Below are 24,486 nucleotides of genomic sequence, written 5' to 3'. Positions count from 1 at the left end.
TGCAGTGGTACAATCTTGGCTCACTGCAACCTCTGCCTCCCGGGTTCAAGTGATTCTCCTGCCTCAGCCTACTGAGTAGCTGGGATTACAGGTGCCCGCCACCACGCCTGGCTAATTTTTTGTATTTTTAGTAGAGACAGAGTTTCACCATGTTGGCCAGGCTGGTCTTGAACTCCTGAGCTCAAGTGATCAACCTGCCTTGGCATCCCAAAGTGCTGGGATTACCAGCACTTTGCGGTGGCATGAGCCAGCACACCAAGCCGGGTTCTCACTCTCGAAGGGAGCTGTTTGCTCCTCCCCTGCCGTAAATTCTGCTCATTCACTATCTCTGATGGCTGCAGCAGACACACTCAGTGACTGGATCACCCTAACACCAACACCGTTGGGTGCACTATGATGAAAATGTCAGTGGATAAATGGAATCACTTCTTTTATACTTGGGATCATGAAAAAGTGTGATAAGAACAGGTGCTTTCTTCATAGCCTTCCCCCAAATCCACCTTTCAACTTTACCCCAAGAGATCTAGCTCCTGAAATCCCATCTGTTTGTACCATACTTTCTAATGAATACCTCCAACTGCCATCCTTGCAGGCTGGTCCCGCGTGGGTTGTAAATGGGATGCATTTGACAGTGGGCCTTTCTCTCTGTCCCTCAGGTTACCATGGCCTCTACTGTGAGGAGGAATATAACGAGTGCCTCTCTGCTCCATGCCTGAATGCAGCCACCTGCAGGGACCTCGTTAATGGCTATGAGTGTGTGTGCCTGGCAGAATACAAAGGTGAGAGGCCACCTGGCCTTCCGGTGCCAGAATGGCTCTAAATGACATCATGTATTTCTCAGTGTAAATGCATAAACCTCTAATTGGACCATGAATTGTTCAGAATAAAAATCAAATGCTGAAGCTGGCATGATTAATGGGTCCAAGGAGACCAATTTGCAAGTCTCTGGTTTCTTCCTGATAGATTGAGAAACAACCCTCTCTCGTGTCCTGTTCTTCGTGGATCCTCACTCTCTTTTTTGTTGAATGTAAAAAGCTGAAAACAAAAAGTAATATTAAGATGGACTGTCAGACATAGGTCAGAGACCATGGCTGTGAAAACTGTGGAAGAGGAAGGATGCTGTCCTATAAAGCTTCTTATGCAGAGATAGAATGCTGTGCTTTCTTGGGGAGGAGGCAGGCGGAGTCCCATGTATTGGCAAGTAAGTTAATGCTTATTAAAAACAGGTGACATTGACAGAGTGTTTCCAATGTGTGGACCCCGTTCTAACCCCTAATGTGCATAGCTCACTAAATCCCCCCAAAAACCCTATGAGGTGGACAGTAATACTCTTCCCTTATAAGCCTGGTCAGCATGGTTCCTAAAGCCCTTTCTCCCAGCATCTTCATTGGCCTCTGGCCACGTTTTGTGGATGGCAAGACTTCCTGGAGCCCAGATATCCTCAGACGGCCCTGCTCCAGGAGAGCCTATTTATCAGCTGTTGCACACATTTCTCTAAGCCATAACTTCAGGGCTGGGTTTAGATTTTGGAATCCGTTTGTGGGCTCTATTTATAGCCATTTCACTTAACCGCTTGCTCCTATTGCTGCTTGCTTGATGCCATCCACCTGCCTGGAGACCTTGCATTGCCCTCACCGTTGCTTCTCTTTGGATGAACCTACCTTTATTTAGTAACCTTTTTGGCAAGTCTCATGGCCTTGTAGGCTACACTGAAAACTTGATTAAGCTCCTGGATAAAAGGGCTGAAGCTGGGCCAAGTCTTGACTTTGTGTTCCACAGATCTGATGCTTCTGTTGGAGTATGACGTTCAGTTAGAACCAAACTCCACTAACATCTACCAGGACACAACAGCAGATGTGCTGGCTTCATTCTCAGGCTTCTCAGTTCTGAGTCTATCTATCTATTACCTCTCTCTACATATCTTCAACCTCCTTCTTTCTCCTTGCTCCTTTCCATGTCTATAAATATTTTCATGGGTTTCTTACTCTGAACAAATGAAGATTCTAGGAAGATGGCAGCTCACATTGACATTCAATATCTCTGATCCCTCCTGACTCTCTGCTAGGGATGGCTCAATAAGGTAGATGACCCTGAATGGGGTCATCTGAAGATTTGGGGTCTCAAGAAAGGGTATGTGTGCTGGGAGCCTTTGCTTAACCACAAGAACAGGGGATGAGGGCTCCAGAGAGAACTGATGACTCAATGAACAGATGAGTCCAAAAAATCCTTCAGCTTATAGAGAGGAAGTGCATGCTGTAATTGCGCTGCATCTGACCCTAGGAGGCAGAGGGGTGTACTGATCTCATGGATACAGGCTGCCGTCTAAGGAAATTGCACAGTAGGCTGAGCTGGCCCCCCCATTTTTTGTGGCCTTGAGAACACCAAACTGGGAGGCCTCTCTCTGCCTCATGCCTTAGTACACAGGGTCCCATTGGCTGCCCATCCCTCCCTGAAGGGGAATGTGTTATGTTGTCTGTCTCTGCCAAGATTTCCACCCACTAGCCTGGCCAGTACAAGGAGCCCACGCCAGCAACTCAGAGAGGGAGAAAAGTTTTGGGAAATAAAAACAAAAATTGCAACAACAGCTCTAAACACTCAAGAAAGGAAGTGAAGAAAGTAATGTATACTACTCAAAATTGAATTTGGATCTGAATAAAAAGGAGGAACTAGTGCATGAGAGAATCAAAATATGAGGAAGTGGAAACCACGAGTGAAAAGACAGGAAACATGGAGAAAAGATTCGAGAGATCTGCTTCTGCCTGAGCGATGGGTGCTCCAGAAGAAGGAGCATGTGGAAATAGAAGCAGAATTCAGTAACTCCTAGAAGGGGGTGTCTGTAAGGTGAAGAAAGTCTTATTTTCAAATAGAATGGGCTCACAGGGCAGTAGTGGGATTAATGAAGGAGATGATACACAATTTGAGATTTCCTGGTAAAATTTGTAACTGCAAGGATAAAGAGAATTTTTTACAAGATTCTTCGAAGGGATCACAGGTTACATACAGAAGAAAGAGAATCAAATCAGCATTGTACTGCTCCTCTCTATCATGAAGGTAAAGAATAGCAGAGCAGCATTTCAGACTTTTAAATGAAAAGGACTAGGAGTTTATTGTTTAAATTTGAGGGCAAAAGAAAGACATTGCCATACATTCAAGGATACAGAAAATATAGCACCCTATACCCTAAGATAAGTACCTTAATAAGCATCCCCACCAAATAGGAACTAAATCAAAACAAAGATATCCAGTTAGGGGAAGATGGAGAATGGAAGGAAGAGATGTATGCCTTTAAATGCAGGCATAAATCTAAATAGATGATAGTTATGTGATTGTGAATGGTAATATAATGGTGAAGGAAAGTCTCTTGAAAAAAGTAGATCCGCCTTCTGTATCAGCTATCTATTGCTGCATAACAAATCAGTACCCAGTACTGGCTTAAACAACATGCTTTTATTACCTAACAGTTTCCTAGGTCCAGGTGTGGCTTAGTCAATTCCCAGCTCAGGGGCTCACAAGGGTGAAAGCCAGGTATTGAAGGACTGAGCTCTCATCTGAGGCTTGAATAGTGAGAGATCAGCTTCCAAGTCCCCTTAGGTTATTGGCAGAACTTATATCCTCGTGGCTGTAGGATTTGTGACAGCTTGCTCTTTGAAAGCTAGCAACTATGACAGAGCCCCCACTGCTTCCAGTCTTGAACTTCCGGGAAGGCCTGGACTTTTTTTTTTTTTTTTTTTTTTTTGTGATGGAGTTTCACTCTTGTCGCCCAGGCTGGAGTGCAATGGTGCGACCTCGGCTCACAGCAACCTCCACCTCCTGGGTTCAAGCAATTCTCCTGCCTCAGCCTTCCGAGTAGCTGGGATTACAGGCATTCACCATCATGCCCAGCTAATTTTGGATTTTTAGTAGAGACAAAGTTTCTCCATGTTGGTCAGGCTGGTCTTGAATTCCCGACCTCAGGTGATCCACCCACTTCGGCCTCCCAAAGTGCTGGGATTACAGACGTGAGCCACTGCACCCAGCTTGGACCCTCTTAAAGGTCTCACCTGGTTAGGCCAGGCCTACCTGGGAGGAACTCAAAGTCAACTGATTAGGGACCTTAATTGCATCTTCAAAATGTCTTAACTGCCATTTGCTCTTGGTTGGAAGCTCACACTCAAGGGGAGGGAATTACACAAGGGTGTGACTCCCTAGGGGTCACTCTAGGCTGTGTCCACCACTCTTGCTCTTAAGGAAAAATTTCAACAAGCAAAGTGGTTTCATATTATTTAAAACAAAGCCATGTGTTGAAGGGAGTGAGGATAGGAAAGATTGAAAGGCATACAAGTGTGTTAAAGATTTCACTCCTGGCTGGGTGTGGTGGTTTGCACCTGTAATCCCAACACTTTGGGAAGCCGAGGTGGGCAGATCACCTGAAGTCAGGAGTTCAAGACCAGACAGTGAAATCCCGTCTCTACTAAAAATACAAAAATTAGCCAGGCGTGGTGGTGGGTGCCTGTAGTCTCAGCTACTCGGGAGGCTGACGCACGGGAACTGCTTGAACCTGGGAGGTGGAGGTTGCAGTGAGCCGAGATCACGCCACTGCACTCCAGCCTAGGTGACAAATCCAATGGGCAGGTAAAGTGTTTATTTAATTGTTGTATATTTATAAAGACATTTAGGTTTAGGTTTAAATAAGGCTGCTGAAAACAGGGAGGTAAACCCTAGCATTGTAGCAGTAAATGGTAGAACTTCTAAACTAAGAGTGGTGGGGACGTGGGGAGGGTGGGTAGAAGGAATTAAAGGAGAGACAGGAGGAGCTAATCACGCTCTTCCACCCAGAGGAAGAGTGAGGGGAAGTGAGAGGCCACATGATGCTGTGCTTTTCTCTCCGTGGGGGGGTGGACATTCTCCCCCTTTTGGAAATATTTTTGCCAATATATATTTACATGTAGTATATCTGTATAAATTCAGGAAACCGTCAGATGGATGGGTTTCAGCTCCTAACTAGGACTTACCTGGAGTTAGAACTTGGATAGGCAGTATTTTAGGGATAAAGTTAAGCTTTAACTTTTTACTTTACATATATACTTTTTAAGTGGTAATTTTTACTGCTTAATATTAATATTTTTTAAACTATATATATAGTTTTTATATTTTTAGGAGGAGATATATAATATAACTATATATAACACTGTATATATAACACTCTATGTATATATATTTATCCTCCTAAAAAGAATGAGTGCAATAGGGAGTCAGCCAAATATATAGCTAAGAACATTTTGAAAAAGGAAAAAAGGCTGGGGGCGGTGGCTCACACCTGTAATCCTAGCACTTTGGGAGGCTGAGGCCAGCAGATAATGAGGTCAGGAGTTCGAGACCAGCCTGGCTAATATGGTGAAACCCCATCTCTACTAAAAATACAAAAATTAGCCAGGTGCTGTGGCACATGCCTGTAGTCCCAGCTACTCAGGAGGCTGAGGCAGGAGAATCACTTGAACCTGGGAGGCGGAGGTTGCAGTGAGCTGAGATCGTGCCATTGCATTCCAGCCTGGGCGACAGAGCGAGACTCCGTCAAAAAAAAAGGAAAGGAAAAGAAAAAGAAAAGCAATGAGGGGGAACTTCTGCCAGATGTTAAAAAACCCATTATAATGCTACAATTATTGTTACATTCATATATTACCCTAGCAAGAATGGACAGATAACCAAAACTGAAGAATGGCCCAGAAGCCATTGTCTATAATAATAATTTATGACTCTTAAAGAGGAATTGCTAGGAATGAGAAGGGAATTCTTTTTAAATAAGTACTTCTAGAAAAACTGGGCTGCTAAAGAAAAAAAAAGTTCTTACACTTCTAAGTAAATTCCATATAAATAATAATTTTAAAAACTTCTCCTTTGACTTTTTGTGTCCCCCCTCTGCTTAAAGTCCCTTTCTTCCCTTTTGCTTTTTCAACCATGGCTCTTGGCCCTTGTCCACATCATTCCACTAAAAGAGGTTTCAGAAAAATTCATGGTGAAGTAATTGAAGTCATTTGGTGAAATCTATGAAGCCTCCCCTTCCACTTCTGACTCAGCCAGCGTTCCTGTCCCTTTGCCCCACTGAGTCCTGGGGTCCCTCCTGCACGTCGCCTTGCTGTGTCTTCTGCAACTTCATTCCTGACCGGGTTCTCCTCTCTGCCCTCACTAAGTCTTGGTCTCCCAGATGCCATGAATGACGTGGGTCTCCAGGCCCCTTTCTCTCTCCCTCCTCTTTGCTTTCATCCACTCCTATGGCTGTATCCACTGTCTGAAATGTTGACCCCCAAAGAGATGTGGCTTCTTCCTCCTTTAACTCTCTATTTTCTTTATATTTGCCATGACAATTATGTTTAGCCTTGTATTAAATTCTTTTTGGTTTTAGACTTTCTTCTTCCCTACACTAAATCATCAGCTCTGGAAAGACAGTGACTACATAGGTTCTTTTTCTTTTTAAATTTTCTACAGCTCTTAATATGGTGGCTTGCACAGAACAAATGCTCAATGGCTACCGTTACTTGAGTTAGAACTACTGTTTAAAACATGAATTAAGTAAAGGAAACCAACTTAAACATTTTCATGGAATGTAAGTCTTCACTGTAGATCATGGAATTGTTAGAAAGCAAAATTCATGGAGGACCTCTGTGTAACCCGTCTTCAGACAAACCAAAATACTGCTGTGTCCTTCAAAACTAGTTCAAGGCTAGTTTATGATGGAACTTCTAAGACTTCGTTAAGTGGTCGTACCTCATATTGTCAAAAGGTCAAGGAATAGCCCCGTAGTGATTGATTTTTATTTCTAGAAGATCCATGAAATGATCAACTATATATATATTTGACATTTTTGGTGATAAAATTTAGAAAAAAACTTTGATATTTAATTATGAAAATAATAGTAAATATTTAGAAGAAAAGAGAAAATTCACAATTACTCATGTTTTTACAATATAACATAAGCCATAATAATATGTGTTGCTTCCATTCTGTTTTTAGTATCCATGTTTTTACTGTTAAATAATTGAGTATACCTACAATTTTATATTGTTCTGCTCACTCATAATAGGATATTATGTTTGATTTATGTATCACTAGGAAGTCTTACTAGTTTTATTTTAAATGGCTTTGTAATGTTCCCATGAGGGAATACTTATCCAATGCTTTGTTGTTTCATCTGATGTGGGGCTATTACAAATATTTCTGGAATTAATATCTTTACATTGTTTTCATACTTTCTGGATTTCATACTTTCTGGATTTCTTTCTAGGGATAGAGTCTTAGAAATGAGATCACTGGATTATAGACTTAATTACATTGTACATTGTACCTACTTTTTTTTTTGAAACGGAGTCTTGCTCTGTCACCCAGGCTGGGTGCAATGGTGCTATCTTGGCTCACTGCAACCTCTGTCTCCCTGGTTCAAGCAATTCTTCTGTCTCGGCCTCCCGAGTAGCTGGGATTACAGGTGTGTGCCACCATGCCTGGCTAATTTTTGTATTTTTGGTAGAGACGGGGTTTCACCATGTTGGCCAGGCTGGTCTTGAACTCCTGACCTCAAGTGATCTGCCCGCGTTGGCCTCCCAAAGTGCTGGGATTACCAGCGTGAGCCACTGTGCCCGGCCTGTACCTACTTATTTATTTTTAAAGGCTACAGAAATTTTAATGGAAAGGAAGAGAACTCCTTCTTTGTTGGATAAAGTTATTTCCTTTGCTAGATTCTACTTCGCCAGGGAAAAAGAATTTCTGGTTATTTTGTGCACCTAGCCCTTTCAAGTACTGTGATAAATACAAAAAGGATAAGTCAGAGTTTCTACCTTCTTTGGGCTATTATTTAACCAGACGAGCAGACTGAGTGACACACACAGGAATAATGAGGCTAAGGTTGAGATGTCAATTGTAATTTCTGAGATGGTTTAGAAAATGTTGAGATCTGTAAAGATTGAAATACTGGAAAAAGTTTTCATAGACGAAGTAAGTTTGGATAAAATGAGACGATGTCCTAAAGTAAATATTAAGTGTAATAACACTTCTTTACTGGCTTAGTTTCCTGGAGATAAAATATTGATTTTCATTTTTCAAATATTAATTGTAACTAAATTTGTTATGACAACAAAGACTTATAATTGGTGTACTGCTTTTTGAATTCTAGCTTATTTCAATTCTAAAATTAACTTCTGTAAAGAACCCTGTTGGAATCAAAGTCTTTTTAGAAACATTTCTTCTCCATCCCTTAATATGAAAAGTATGAATTTTTATTAGTTTTGACTGAATTACAGTTTATTTTTGCTTGAGACTAAACATCAGCTTTGTAATAGTGCGTGCTGTGTCCTCTGCCAATGGGTGGTGCATGTGTCATTCCACAGACTTAGTTTTAAGTGTGGACCTGGTTTTCTCTGACAAAATAGGGTGTTTTTGAGGCAGATTTGGAATTTGGAATCTCTCCTCTGGCAACCTCACCTGTGTGTCAGCCAAAGTACACTGGCTGTCGCCCCTCTTGAAAGGATAGGATTCCGGTGTTAGGTCCATAATTTCCACGCATTATGATACAGCCTCTGCTCTACAGGACTTCAGAGATTTGTGGGAGAATCAGACAGGAGAGCAGATAAGTTATGATTTGGCACAGTGAACTCCGTGGCAATGACAGTCCCGGCATGCTCTCAAGGCACAATGGTGGAAGAATGTGGTCTGTGTTGAGAAAATCAAGGTTCAGCTCTGCAGAGAGAGGGTGTTTGGATTGGGAATTGAGAGATTAGTTAAATATGCAAAGATCAGGTTGGGGGAAGGGTGTGAAAGAAGGTGACTCCTCAGAGGAAACAGGATGCCCAAGACTTGATGTCTTCTGGGAATGGGAGTGGTGAGGAGCGCAGGAAGAGGGGGCCTAGGGACCTCCAGAGGAGGAGTGGAGACAACTTGGCACATCAGTAGTGTCCATGATTGTCTATTCTCCGTGTTTAAAGTTTTTAGCTCAGAGTTGTTCAGTTCTAATGACAAGCTGAGCAATATGACAAATATATTTTATATAGGGATTAGCAAGGTTTACGATATAGAAATGTGAGTCACCAAAGTGCTCTCCAGGGACTTTTAACACCATCTTGCTTCTCCGTAATCAGGTTTCTGTGAAGATTAGCTTTTGTCCAGTCTTGCTGCCAGAAAACTCTCAATAGATGCTCAAGGGACCAAATGTCTTATCATTTGAAAAAGAAAATTAACAAGGGAAAAAAGTATTGTCTCCCCGCCCTCCAAAAAATAGCCATCTATCCAAACAAAAACCCCAAACACCCAAAAGATTGAAATTGCTTATTATCCTGGGTGTTTTCATCAAGTCTATTTTGTTGAAGACTTTAAATAAAAGGTAAGATGCTTAAATATTTGGCCTAGAATTTGCTTTTCAGTCTTGTTTTTAAAATGTGGTAGTTTGGGTGCTAATATGTTAGTGATGTTAATGTGTTACTAGAAACCCAGTGACAATCATTTGATTTCTTTGACTTCAGGTCTAATGGAAATGTTTTCTAGGCTTCAGGCACCTCTGAACTTTGGTGGTGGCTGTATTTCCCACTACAACCAAAAGTCTTTTTTGTCACTTGGCTCCCATTGATCAGCTCAATGGGAACTTGTAAATATGTGAGTCTTTGTGTTGTGATAAACATTTTGAAGCAGAAAAGGCTCTTCTGCCTTTTATTCTTTCAATTGAGCCCAGGCTACTTGTGTATCAGTAGGAAAGTAAAAATAGAGACTCCTGGGAGAAGAGGCCGTACACACCCAAATGAAGAAGAATGACCAGATTTATGCTAATCTTAACATTATTTTGATCTTTTATGTTACCATGCAACCTGGGTTAGGGATGAAGAAAGTTGAGAAGGCTCGTTCAAGTCCCTGGAGACAGAGGAAACAAAGACGTGGCTGTGGGAGGCTGTATCCCACCAGGCACTAGGCAGCGGGATCACAGGGGTGGTCTCAGGAAGGAAACAAAGGCAAAGATCTGAAAGACACTTCAGAAAAATACCTGGCAGAATATTGTTGATGGCTTGGCTAGGAGGGGCAAAGGATGAAAAAGAATTACAGGTCATTTATTCTAAAATTTGAGCTTTACCTGGCTCAAATAAGTCATTAGTGTGAATATAGATAGGAAGTTCCATTTCTATTTTCTCTTACTTCCTTTCCTCCTTCCTGAGCCCTACTTCTTAAGGCATTGAGAAAGAAATAAGGGAAAAGCCCAGCAAGGATGATTTCAGTGCCTAAAGGATGAGTCATTGGGTGTGGCAGTCCCTTGCACAACATGAGCTAAGTAATGAAGTGCAGAGAAAATTAAGTAAATACCATTCAGTTACTATTTGCTTTATGCATATTTTTCTTGAGGCTGTTGGGAAGTGTGGGCATATCATTATGTACATTCTTAGGCAAGATCGAATGTAATTTATCTTTCTCTCTAAAGGGAGGGGATAGGGGAAGGGAGAGAGGGAGGAGGGGCAGGAGGAGGAGAGAGAGAGAGAGACACTAATCTATTCATCCATCTTGGCATCCAGTGTAACACCAGCAGATATCCCACCTTTCAAATAGCATTAGATTTTTAAAGTTTTTAATAAAATTATAAAAAAATAGATACTTGTAAAAAAGGTGCCAGTAATGTAGAGATACACAGATGTGGAAATCAAAGTAATCAAGTCTCCTGGAAGTAATCCAGTCCCACTTCAGGCATTTGCGTACATACATGCATACACAGTCTTTTTTTTTAAAAAAAAAAAAAAAGTAAATGAGAAGCTTTCTGTTTTACCTTACAGATTTTTTAAAAAATGCCTCTTCTTTGTTAAACGAGTGCTGAGCTCCATAGAGTTTTGTATATTTCCACAGTCAATTCAGGTTTACTCTCAACAGCCTACTTAGCAAACACAGACTCTGGGATGGGATTACGGGCAGCTTCAAATCCCAGCTCCTTTCTCACCAGGCTTGTGATCTTCGACTATTTCCTCAGTTTCCTCATCTGTAAAATGGGGGAATAAGGATAATTGTCTCATAGTGTTGTTGTGAGGAATAAATGAGACATAGAGCATGCAGTGATCTCTTTGAGAATGAAGTCTAAGTATCACGCAGCTTCCCCTCTCCCTGCAGTTCTTCAAAGTAGAACTGGGACTCACTGAAATATCTGATTCCAAATCTTCACTTTCAGGTTGCTAGTATTATATTTTATCAAGGCCATCTAGATATTTTCTGTTTCTTTTGGAGACTTATAAAGCATTTACTATTGATTAATTTATCTTTCAGGCTTTTAACTTGCTGTTCCCCAGGCTTTGGGACACGTAGGCAGAGAAAGTACAGATAAAAGACTATGGTGGGACCTATGAACAGTGATCGAATATGTTACTTTCTCATAAGGCAAGTTTTTACAACAATCTAAAATCATGAGTGGGCATGTGTGTATACACTCACCCACACACACCCACGCTGGAAATCTCCCTCGCATTGTTCCAGAGAGTTCCGACTTTGCTTTCAGAGGCCATGGGAGCTAGAGAGTCCTGGATGAGTCATCCTGTTTTGCTTGTTTCTCTGCAGGAACACACTGTGAATTGTACAAGGATCCCTGTGCTAACGTCAGCTGTCTGAATGGAGCCACCTGTGACAGCGACGGCCTGAATGGCACGTGCATCTGTGCACCCGGGTTTACAGGCAAGTGATTCCATGGACTGAGTTTTCAAATTTACCACAAAGTGCCCAAGATTGTAGATGTTAAAAAAACCCAAATCCATCATGAATAAAATATTGCAAAATATAAACACCATTACAAAATGTAAGGAGGCATGGCTTGGATGAAGATCTATTTTAAAACAAGCCATCGTGTGAGCCTCATTAAATGAGGCTTTTCTGAGATGGTTGTTTGGTGTCTAGACTTACAAAGACTATCATTACTGTACGTTTCCCAGGCTAGGACTATGAAACATGAGAAATGAGCCATTACATGAACACTTGAGAAAGGTGATGGGTTAGTGAAAGTCAGAAGATGGAAAGAAGGAAGGGGTGTGTCTTCTGTAGATGCTGCTTTCAGCTGCCATATTTATTTTTATTACAAGATGTAAAAGTGCCAAGGGAGAGTGGGATGGGAGGCGAGATTGGCAGGGCAGGACTGGCTTCTCCAGAAACCTTGGTGGCCACTGAACACCGAGCAGGAGGAGCCACTTCTAGATTGGGGATTCCAGCCTAACTTGGGGTCCTTCTCAAAGTCACCCCCTTATGAGCTTCAAGGACTTTGTGAATCTCCAAAAACAGATGTGAAATGTGGTTTGTACGTGTATGTGCTGAGCGTAGCCTCTCAAATGTTTATCAGATTCTTTTGGAGACTTAGAAAACATTTGCTATTGATTAATTTATCTTTCAGGCTTTGAACTTTCTGTTCCCCAGGCTTTGGGACATGTAGGCAGAGAAAGTACAGGTAAAAGAAACTAAACCACCGGAGACAAAATGTTCCATCCCCTGCTTTTCCAACAGAACCCAGGGATCTTGAAATATAGAGAGTAAGACAAAGTCTATGTTTTTAGAGTTTTGCTCAACCAACAAAAGCTTAAGGATCACTCTGGATTGCAAATTGGAAGAGGATGACACATCAAGTACCCACAGAAGAAAGTGGGCTCTGAAGCCAAAGAAAAACATATGTTATCATTGGCTGGAGCTGTGTCCACCTCTCCCCTGCTGAGCCACTGTGGCCACCTCCCAAGCCCTGGAGAATTTCACAGAGCCTTGGTCCCTAAGCCATCCCAGGGGAGCCTCATCTGTGCTACTGGTGAAGGTGACAAAAGCCGAAGTGGAGGAAAAGCAACTTCTGATTTTCCTTCTATTTATCAGTGTCACAGCCTATGTTTTCCTTTTGGCTTTTCTTGGGACTGAGAAGTGGGCTCACTCCAAAAATGATTCGCAGATGGCTTTGTTTTGCTTATAAACACACGCAGACATTTATACTCACCAGTGGAGGCAAAAATAATATTAGGGGAGGCATCCTGGGTTTTTTTTTTCCCCAGATATTCTTATCCCATGAGTAAAAAAAGCATAGAAGGAAAATTAGAAAATATAGGACTATGGAAAAAAAATCCTACCACTGAAAATTGCTCTGCTAGGAGGTAACTGTTATTAAGATTTTGATACATTCTGATATCCAGAGATTTTCCTGAAGGTCTGTGTGTGTGTAGTATATAGTGTATAGTGTATATGCATACATATTTGAATATAAAAGGAGTCATACTGCTCATACTATTTTATAATTTACTTTTTACTTAAAAATATATGTATATCATAAATGTGTTTTTACATCAAGGAATAGCTTCTGTTTTAATTTTAGTGGCTGCCCTATAGTCCATTATATGAAATATTATGATTTTTTAAAAGTTCCATCCACAATTCAACTTTTGGACAGTCGAGAACTTTTCCCCATTAATAAACGACATTACAAGGAATCTTCTTGTATTTACATCTTTGTGTACTTATCTTATTATTTTTAGTATAATTTTGCAGAAATAGAATCCCACAGTCCAGGAGAATACATACATATTTCAATATTACTCTCTAAGAGGAGAAAAACAAACAAACATTGAACCGATATTTTCTCCTACCAAAAGTGCACAGGAGCATTTATTTCCTTGTCTTGACACAAATACTGAGAATTGTCATTCTAGTGGTCAAAAATACCATTTTAGTGTTGTTGAAATTTGTAGATCTTAGACTTCTAGTAAGGTTGAACACTTCTTAAATATGTTTCTGGTTGTGTTTCTTCCTTTATGAACTCTCTATTCATATCCTTTGTCTGATTTTTTATGAGACCATTCATGCTAATCTTTACTCTTCTTGATTTGAAATAGCCCTTTATTTTAAGTACATAACAGTTTATCTGCCATAGGTTACACATATTTTTCCACTGTCATTTGCCTTTTAAATGTGGACAAAGTATTTTGTTTTCCATATGTTAAATTTTAGTTTTACATAATTACATATTGAGGTCTTGATTTCTTTTTGTGTTTCATGCTGGAAAGATTCTATATATCAAGATTTTAGAAATATTCTCCTCTATTATGCTAATCATGTATGAATTAATTTTATGCATTTAAGTCTCTAATGCATTTGAAATTTACTTCAGTATTTTATGAGAAAATGTCATGTTTTCTCCAGAATATTTAGCAAAACTCCAACTATCTACTCCACATATATCTTGAAAATCTCAAAGACACCCCAAACTCAGATCTTCTTCTCCTTTCCTTCTTTAAATATCTGCTAGCTCATCAAATGGCATTACCATCACTCCCAGTCACTCTGGCCAGAAACTGGGTAACCATTTTGATACCGTCTGATATGGCTAAGCTTTGTCACCATCTGATATGGCTAAGCTTTGTGTTCCCACCCAAATCTCATCTTGAATTGGAATCCCCATAATCCCCACATGTCAAGGGAGAGGCCAGGTGGAGGTAATTGGATCGTGGGGGCAGTTTCCTTCATGCTGTTCTCATGATACTCAGTGAGTTCATGAGATCTGATGGTTTTATAAGTAGCTGGCATTTCCCCTGCTGGCTCTCATTCTGTCTCCTGCCGCCCTGTGAAGAGGTGCCTTCTGCCATGATTGTAAGTTTTCCGAGGCCTCCCCAGCCACGTAGAACTGTGAGTCAGTTAAACCTCTTTCCTTTCTAAATTACCCAGTCTTGGATAGTATCTTCATAGCTGTGTGAGAACAGACTAATATACCTTCCTCTTTTTCCCTCTTACCTCCATCCAACTACCAAGGACCCCTAAAAACCTCTTAGATCTTTTCGCTTCTTTGCAGAGTCAGCACCATGCTGCCTTCACTTCCAACCTGCACTACTACAAGCCCTCCTATCTAGTCTCCTCACACCTACTCCTCCTGACTCCTAATCCATTTTTCATACTGCAGAGACCTTACACATGATCATCTAATCTTATCACTCTTTACCTAAAACACCTATTGGCATTTTATTGTCCTTAGGAAAAAGATCAAAGTCCTTAACATAATCTTTAAGACCTGAGTGGTCTGGCCCCATCCAGCCTTTCCAGCCTTGTCCTGGGCCCTCTGCCTGCTGCATAACTGAACATACCATGTCAGGCTCTTCTCAGTAAGGTGCCTTTCCTCCATCTCTTGCCTCTCAGCCCCCTCTGCTCATCCCTTTACCCCTACACCCACCATACCCATATATACCCCACCATCAATCTCACCCCTAGGCATTTTTTCATGAGACCCACCCTGATCTCAGGGCACAGTGGGACTCACTGAAGTAGGTTTAAACATCATTCTAACTGTTTTTTGAAAACAAGTGGTCTATTCTGTTCAGCCCTGGTAGTTTTTCAGCCTACAGAGGACCATAGAACAGTTCCTAAAGTCATTTAGGGGTTGTGCTGTTAATGCGTTTAACAGAAAACTGGTCCCAGGAGATGCTCCATGGAAAAAAGTGTTCTGTGGCCAAATAAATGTGGGACATGATATATCCCACGTGCAGATTCATAAAGGATGTCTGTGTGCTCAAGGTTCTCAGAGGTCTTACAGTAAAGAATCACATTTGCTTTTATCTTTCAAATCTATTTGATCATAGAACCATTTTTTTCCTTAAAGAGAATCTATTGTTCCTGAGAACTAGTGTTCCACAGGAGAGGCTGATAAAATATTAACTGCTTCCATACAAGGAGTATGGTGCTTCTGCTCTTGAGATTGAGCTACATTGGAATCAAATACTCTTTCATTGTACCTGAGGTTTAGCAGAAGTTACACTTGGCCAGCTACTGAGTGTTCAAAAACTCTCTGCTTGACCGAGTGGAGTGAATCGGGCAAATCATTGCTATATAATTAGATACTCAATCCAACGTCATATTTACCATATTAAACTGGCTTTCTTAGGCTATCAGATAAAGTCTAGGGTGTGGTAGGTGAAGGACTCTGTCCTCTCTTGCTGAACTTAGGCTTCTGGCTGAAAATATGCTTCCTCCAGTCATCTGAACAGAGAGCCTCCCTGCTCTTCAAGCATTTCATTCCTTCTACACAGCTCTCTCCATAAGGCCCACTGTCCTGGCCTAGGGCCTGTCCACCCTTCAGTTACTGTCTTACTTTGGGACCACTCTTGTCGCTGAAGCTTTGCAATTCTGCCCCCTTGGAATTATCTGGCTGAGGACCAGTGGATGGAAGGAAAGATACCCTGATGCAACATTAATTCTCTAGGACTTGCTCTATTTTTTTACCTGAAACCATAGACTGGACATGAGGTTACCGTACTTCAACAGGGAAGCTAAAGATTCTTCCAAGCCCATTGACATTGTCATTTGAACAGCTGGGACACCAGTGACCCATTCCTTTCTCACCAGAGCAGGAAATCCTTGTGCATTATTAAAGGTGGAATGATGTTACTATATCTTTCTCTCTGTCTTTTAACTCAACTATTTTTTGATATTTGTCTTTCGGTTCACAATAGAATATTACAATTTCTAGTTCAATTTTTATGGTAAAATACCATCAGTGCTTTAATTTCATTGACATTTTCATTGAATTTCTTTGATGCTCAGCATCTTTCTTGTGGTTATTTGCTCTTCATATGTCTTTATTTGTGAATTATCTTTTCAAATAATCTGCCCATTTAAAAAATTTTGGTTGTTTGTCATATTATTGATTTCAAAGAGTTCTTTACACATTCTGGATACAAATTCTTTGTCAGGTATACATTTTGCTCATCCATGCATTTTTTTAATGGTATCTTTTGGGGATAAAGTTTTCAATTTTGGCAATTGGTCTAATTTATCAATTTTTTTTCTTTTAAGGTTTGTGCTTTTCTGGTATTGTAAGAAATCTTTGTATACTTCAAGATGGTGAAATTTTATCCAATGTTTTCTTCTAAAGTGTTTTTAAAATAGGTCTGCTTTTAAGTTTAGGTGTAGAGTCTGTTTTGAGTTAATTTTTGTGTACAGTGTGACTTAAGGATGGAAAATATTTTTCCCATGTAAACATCCAGTTAGTCCAGCATCTTATTGAAAATACAGTCTTTTCCCTATTGGATTTCATTGCTACATTTGTTAGAAAACAATTGATTATATATGGGTCTATTTTTCTCTGGCTAGTTTTTCAAAATTTTAGTTTGAGATTATTGAAGTTTTACCTGCAGTTGCAAGTAGTAATAGAGATCCAATGTAAGCTTCACCCAGTTTCCTCCAATGATAACATATTGTAAAACTACAGTACAATTTCATAACCAGGATACTGGTTATGAAAGGATACTGACGTGGATATAGTCAGGATACAGAGCATTTTCATCATCACAGGGACTCCTCATTTGCCCTTTTATAGCAATACCCTTTTCCCTTGCGCCACAACTGTCTTTAATTCCTGGAAACCACTAGTGTATTTTGCATTTTTGTAATTTCAAGAATATTGCATAAATGGAATCATATAGTGTGTAGCCTTTTGAGATTGATTTTTTTTTTCCACTCAGCATGATTCTTTGGAGATGCATCCAGGTTATTTTGGGTCAATGGTTTCTCCCTTTTTATTGCTGAGCAGTATTCCAAAGTATGGATGTCCCAGGGTTTGTTTAACCAGTCCCCTGTTGAAAGGAATCTGGATTGTTTTCAGTTTTCAGCTATTACAAAAAAGGTGGTGTAAACTGTCATATATAGGTTTATGTGTGAACATAAATTTTCATTTTTCTGGGACAATTGCCCAGAAATTCAATTGCTGGGTCATATGGTAGTTGCATGCTTAGTTTTATAAAAAGAGCCAAAGTGTTTCCAGAGTGGCTTATGCATTTTATATTCCCCACCAACAATGTCTGAGTGATTCAGTTTCTCTGCATCCTTGCCAGCATTTGGTGTTGTCACTATTTTTTATTTGGGCCATTCTGATAGGGGTAAAATGATAGCTCATTGGGGTTTCAGTTTGAATTCCCCTAATGATAAATGATGCTGAGCATCTTTTCATGTGCTTATTTGATATCTGCATATCCTGTGAAGAAATGTTTCTTTCTGTCTTTTGTCCATTTTCTAATCATATCACATCACATCAAGGCTACATACTGTCAATGAGATTTATGATCATTGACGTTGATGTTGATCACTTAGCTGAGGTAGTTTTTGTCAAGTCTCTCTACTATAATGTTACTCTTTCTCTCCCTTTCCATACTTAACTGTTTGGGAGGAAGTGACTTCCTTCCAAAGAAAGTGTTGTGTAGTCCACACTTATCAAGAGGGGAGTTATGCTCTTGCTCTTTTAAGGGTAAAGTAGCTACATGAATTATTTGGAATTCTTCTGGATGAAAGATTTGTTTATTCTCCTCCATTTGTGTATTTATTTAATCATTTATTTATGGGTTCATGGATATTTATTTTATACTTTAGGTTATAATCCAATACTTTTAAAATTTATTTTGTTGCTCAAAATGTTCCACCTTTGGCCATTGGGAGTTCTTTCAGTTGTCTCTTATACCTCTTTGCCACATCCCCATTAATGTGGTTAATTTTTTGTTTTGTGGGTAATCTTTTGTTTTGTTTTTTAAAACATATATACCTTCTGGCACTGCAAGATGCTTCAGCCTCATCTTGTGTATTTCCTGCTCCAGTTCTAGAGTCATTCATTTCTCTAAGGATCTCTGGTTTTTATTTGGAGAATAGTATTAAAACCAAGATTTGGGTGCTAAGCTGTGCTTGTTTCTACTGGGATATCATTGCTTTTAGGTCCTCTCAGCTGACAAAGTGAGGAAGTACATGTGTATACTAACCCATGGACATGTGCTTATCCATAAATATTGCATAATGTAGTTATCTTTGTCTATATTAAGCTAAACATGAATTCACAGTGATGTCTCCAACTCTAGTTTATTACAGCATGAATGGTTCTAGCCTTCTCCCCTTGCTTATTTGTAAACCCTTCACACCAACAACCAAATACTGCCTTTCATCATCCATCATTTATTTACTTAATTGTTCAATTTCAGTATCCAGGTATAAGCAGTATCAGAATTGTTAGCTTATACCCTTGTGGGAAACAACTTTATGAACTAGAGTATCGTGTTTATGTACCACTTATTTTGCATTTAGTCTTATCAATGCTACCCATTTCCAAAGTCACTTAGGTCAGCTCCCCCCCAGACCCCTTTGTGAGGTTGTTCCATACATTTGTAATATAGTTAGAATCTTTTCTCACAGTTTGCATTCTTTCCTGAATCTTCTAACTAGAGGAGGCTCTTTTATTTACATTTGCTTATGTAAGTATAATTTTTCAAGCATCATTAGCTGAAAAGGCTATCTTTTCTTCATTGAATTGCTTTTGAACTTTCATCAAAAATCAGTTGGCCATATTATGTGGGTCTATTTTGGGCTCTTCTTTTTCATTGATTTATGTGTCTATTCCTCCACCTTTATAATGTAATAACAACTGTAGTTTCATAATAACTATTGAAATTGGGCAGAATAATTCCTGTCACCTTATTTTTTTTCCAGAACTGTTATAACTATTCTAGATCCTTAGTCTTTTCATATAAATTTTACAATAATCTTGTCTATACCTACAAAAGATTTTGCTAAGGAATTACAATAAACCAGTATATCAATTTGGGGAAGAATCAATATCTTTACTATTTGGAGTCTTCCAATTCATGAACACAGTGTGACTCTCCACTTATTTAGATCTTTGATTTTTTTCATCAACATTTTTTCCCTGTACATGTATATCCAAGTATCCAAGTATGTATGTATATACGCGCGTGTGTGTGTGTGTGGGGGTATTTTTAGTGATTGTAAATAGAATTGTTCATTGCTAGTATATAGAAATATAAATGATTTTTGTATGTTTAAATTGTATCCTGTGACTGCTGAACTTACTAGTTTTAGGATTTTTTTTTTTTTTTTGTAGATTTCTTGGGATTTTCTACATAAATAATGATGCCATCTGAAAAGAGTGGCAGTTTTATTTCTTCCTTTCTGATAGGTATAAATTTTATTTTTTGTCTTGTCTCACTAGCCAGAACTTCTAACACTAGTTTCAGTAAGAGCAGACATCTTTGCTTTGTTTTCAACATGAGGGGAAAAGCATTCAGTCTTTCACCATTAATGATAATGTCAGCTGTAGTGTTTTTTTAGATGTTGTTTATCAAATTGAGGAAGTTCCTCTCTATTCCTGGTTTGCTGATAACTTTAACCATAAATTGGTATTGAATTTTGTCAATGGATTGATATGATCATGTGATTTTTTTCTTTAGCTTGTTAATATGCTTCGTTGATTTTCAAATATTGAATTAGTCTTGCATGCCTGGAGTATACCACCTGGTCATAGTATATAACTCATTTTATATAATACTTTGCTAAATTCTATTTTCTAATATTTTGTTCAGAATTTTTGTATCTATAGTCATGAGAAACAAGTTGTTTCTCAAGTTGTTGTTTTAAAAAAGAAAGAAAACAATTTTGTGTTTTGTGAGAAACAAGTATTTACCACGAACATAGACATAAAATAGTTTTCTTTCTTTTTTTAAAAAAATTATTATGTATTTGTCTAGTTTTGGTATTGAAGTAAAACTAGCTTCTTGGAATAAGTTGCGAAGTGTTCTTTTGTATTCCATTTTCTGCAACCGATTGTATCAATTTGCTATTAATTCTTCTTTAAATAGTTGATAGAATTTACCAGTGAAAGCATTTGGACCTGAGATTTCTTTTTGGGGAGTTTTAAAGTTTAAAGTCTCAATAGTTATAAAAGTATTTAAATCATCTACTTTATATTTGATGAGTTGTGATTTTTTTTGAGGAAGTAGTGCATTTTTTAAGTTGTTAAATTTACCTGTGGAATTGTAATATAGTATTTCTATATTATCCTTTTGACATCTGCAGTCTTTAGTGATATTTTCTGCTTTATTTATGATATTGGTAATTTGTGTCTTTCTCTTTTTTCCTTTGTCAATCTTGCTAGAGTTTTGTCAATTTTGTTAATCTTTTTAATAAATAGCTTTTTGTTGCATTCATTTTCTCTATTGTTTTTGTTTTCAATTTCATTGATTTCTTCTCTTATGTCTATTATTTTCTTCCTTCTTTTTGCTTTGGGCTTAATTTGCTTTTGTTCTTTCTTTCTAGGTTTTTTGGGTGAGATCTTAGAGTATTGATATAGGCTTTTTCTCACAGCTAATGCATGCATTTTAGTGCTATAAATTTCCCCCTCAGTGCTGCTTTGGCTGTATCCCACAAAGTTTATGTTGTATTTTCATTTTCAGTCAATTTAATTTTTATTTTTAATGTCCCTTTAGATTTCCTCTTTGATCCATAGATTACTTATAAGCATGTTGTTTATTTTTCAAGTGTTTTGAGGTTTTCCTGTTACTTTTTATCATAGATACCTAGTTTGATTTAATTATGGTGAGAGAACACTATGATTTCAACTCTCCTAAATTTGTTGAGGTTGTTTCATAGCCCAGAATATGGTTTATATTGGCATATGTTTTGTGGGTACTTGAAAAGATTGTGCATTCTGTTATTGTTGGGTGGCTGAGGTGCTTTGGAGGGTGGAAGTCCATGCTCTCCACTCCACTCAGCCTTTGGTGGCATGGGTGAGAGGACTTGCAGTTTTTTGTTTTGTTTTGTTTTGTTTTTGGTAGTGTTTGGCTGGAGTGGAGCAGTTATTATCTATAATTTTTTCTCTTGCTAGGCTGCCCCTATCTTGGTTCTTTGGTTACAGAGAACAGGCTTTCGTGGGAGTTTTGTTTTCTTCATCTTTTGACATTTCCGGGTTGCTGCCTTCTCCAGCACCTAATCTGGAATATATGAGGTCAAAAGAAAACTTAGAGAGCTCACAATCATGTTGTTCCTTGGGTCCGGAGATTACTAGCCAGTCTGTCTCTTTCTCTCAACTTCTTGGAATTTTCTTATGTTTATTTTAAGTACAATGTCTAGGGTTTTTACTTGTATTTGGTGGGAGGGATAGGGAAAATATATCTGCTCCATCTTTCCAAAAGCAGAACTCTCACTCTGGCTGTTTTTAGGAGTTTTCCTTTATTGCTAGGTTTTAGCAAGTTGATTGTGATGTATCTGTTTGTTCCACGGTGGGCAGGTCTATGCAAACCCACCACCAAAGTCTGAGGAAGGTAATAATACCTACCTACAAAATAGCACAATTCCTTCACACTAGACCTTCTGATTTCAGTAGTTACTTGGTTTTGCCCTTCCCTCACATTGACTACCCTCTTGGTAACCAGAGTCTCAGAGGTACTTTTTGTTGCCCTGGCATCATTTTCCCCTTTGTGGGTTGCTTTGAGGCTAGTGACCTATGCTCAGACAGACCCACATCTGAGGTTGGTTCAGCCTCAAGGCTCAACCATCACTCTCTTTTACTTTTATTTTAGCTATTATAGATAACAATTACCAAGGGGTTTAATATTTCACTTTTTCCTTATTAGTTTGCATTTTCTTACACATCCAGTGAACCACCTCCCCTGGAGTTAAATTCCTAAGTTCCATTGGTAACTTTTACCTTTAGCAACTGAGTACAGCACAGATGGGCTCCATACCTTAGGTGGTGACCACATGACCACTGTGGAATCAAAAATTCCTCATTCCTCACCCTTTTATTCTTTCTGTTTCTGTCCACTTAGTTTTACCTATATCATTTTTTTCCTTCACTTTGAAACAAACTTTAAACAGCCTCTAAACTAGGTGATATTACTTTTCCATATTAACTAGTATTTTAACTCTTTAACTCTTAAATTACTGAAAAAATCTTGAAACTAGTTTTAGTTATCAAAGATTACTAAAGTCATGTAAACTAAAAGGCATTTGAGTTGGTTTCTATCTTCCTGGTAAAATATTTGTCTGAAGCACTTACTTTTCTGTAAGCTAATTAATTAGAGCTCTTTTATGTATTTTGGTAGTGATATATCACATACACATGACACATATAAAACATAGACATACAGACACACAGAAGCAGATCTTATAGATTTATAAGATTTTTCATTTGCTAGTTTTCAGTTTCTTTCCCCCCTTTAGACTGTCAATCCAAAGACATGACTCTTAGGTGAAACAAGGTAGGAAATTTACATCTCAAAGGCAGAGAACTTAGGCTGCCATTGTTACCTGAAAACAAGACTGCCAGGAAAAGTGTCTTCTTTTTCACTTAGTTTGTTTCTTATCTAGATTATTGGCTTTAGGGTAGAACCTTTTTTTTTGAATCAGAGTATTGCTCTGTCACCCAGGCTGGAGTGCAATGGCGCCATCTCTGCTCACTGCAACCTCCGCCTCTCCGGTTCAAGTGATTCTCCTGCCTCAGCCTCCCAAGTAACTGGGATTACAGGTGTGCCACCACGCCCAGCTAATTTTTTGTAGTTTCAGTAGAGATGGGGTTTTACCATGTTGGCCAGGCTAGTCTCCAACTCCTTACCTCAGGTGATCCCCCCCTCCTCAGCCTCCCAAAGTGCTGGGATTACAGGCATGAGTCACTGCGCCAGGCCCAGGATGGAGCCCTTTAAAGCATGCAGTTTGTAGGGCTGAACACTTGAGCAGGTACAGCAAAAAGGCAGAATATTTAGATCCCTCAAAACCAAGGATCCCATTTTACACTGAATCCTGGGTCCCCCAAAAGAGGGAAACACTACAGGATTGGACAGTGCAATGCTTCCACGGTGCACGTCACTGCAAGGACATGCCCCTGAGGCTGATGGGCAACTCAACGCTGATCAGCCCACTCTGTGATCAGCCCATCCCCCAAAGGGTGTCTTATCCCATAGTAGGGCATGTTTCTGTAGCCTTTAGGTACCCAAACCACAGTTTTCTTATGTAAATTCCCAAAGAAATGAGTATCCCCCTGTAGTAATAATCATTTTCGGCCAAGTGCCATCAACCACCTCTAAGACTGTATCTCTCACCTATGACTGCCAGTTATTACACACAGCAAGAGCAAGTCCTCTCATGGTACAAAGTAATCTCTGGCACCCCCAAAAGCCAAACAGATCAGGTAACGCAATACAAAAGAGAGTCATGTTTTGGACCCAAGAGGAATCTGTCTGCTTATAACTCTTGCGGTTCCATAAAGAAAAATAGAGGTACCTCCCATAAAGAGGATTATTTTCTGTCTCCAAGGGATCCCAGACTGTCAGAAGTTCCTTTTTGTAGGTCCCTCATGTGGCATCGAGGGTGGCAAGAGGAAGGAGGGACAGACAGATGTAAATGGAGAAAACAATTCATTTGACTGAGACGTTTTACGGAGAGAGAACAGAGACCTTAAAACAATACAGATGTATGTTTGACAATAGAACTCTTCAGAAAATCTTTTCTAATTTTAATTCCCCCTCAAGCCATTTTACTTTGCTTTTGCTGCTAGATGGGCTCCCGTCCTCAATGGCCACAGAAGTGGCCATGTTAGAGCAGTAGCCGCTCGCCATCCTTCCTTACTGCAGCGCAACAGATGGCTCCCACTTAAAAGTCACTCTAAACACGCTGGCATTTTTGGGGTGTCCCTGTACCCACACACAAGTGTCTAAAAGGTGAGCCACACCACTCCAC

The 24,486-nt window shown here is 39.4% G+C and overlaps 1 protein-coding gene across 2 annotated transcripts in view; it reads left to right on the top strand.

Annotated features, from left to right (window-relative positions):
• DNER (delta/notch like EGF repeat containing) overlaps positions 1–24,486 on the top strand; it is a 365,099-nt gene that overhangs the window by 301,436 nt on the left and 39,177 nt on the right. The window contains exons 9-10 of one of the 2 annotated variants that reach the window (XM_024243941.2): positions 657–779; positions 11,539–11,652. In XM_024243941.2, the coding sequence (XP_024099709.2) occupies positions 657–779; positions 11,539–11,652 (237 nt within the window). The remainder of the gene's footprint in view (positions 1–656; positions 780–11,538; positions 11,653–24,486) is intronic. The other variant, XM_054549923.2, reaches the window with a different exon arrangement.

The sequence above is a fragment of the Pongo abelii genome, chromosome 11 (genome assembly GCF_028885655.2).
Source record: "Pongo abelii isolate AG06213 chromosome 11, NHGRI_mPonAbe1-v2.0_pri, whole genome shotgun sequence".
NCBI classification, from domain to species: domain Eukaryota; kingdom Metazoa; phylum Chordata; class Mammalia; order Primates; family Hominidae; genus Pongo; species Pongo abelii.
The sequence above is the reverse complement of the archived record's forward strand: the minus strand, read 5'-3'. Positions and strand labels throughout refer to the sequence as shown.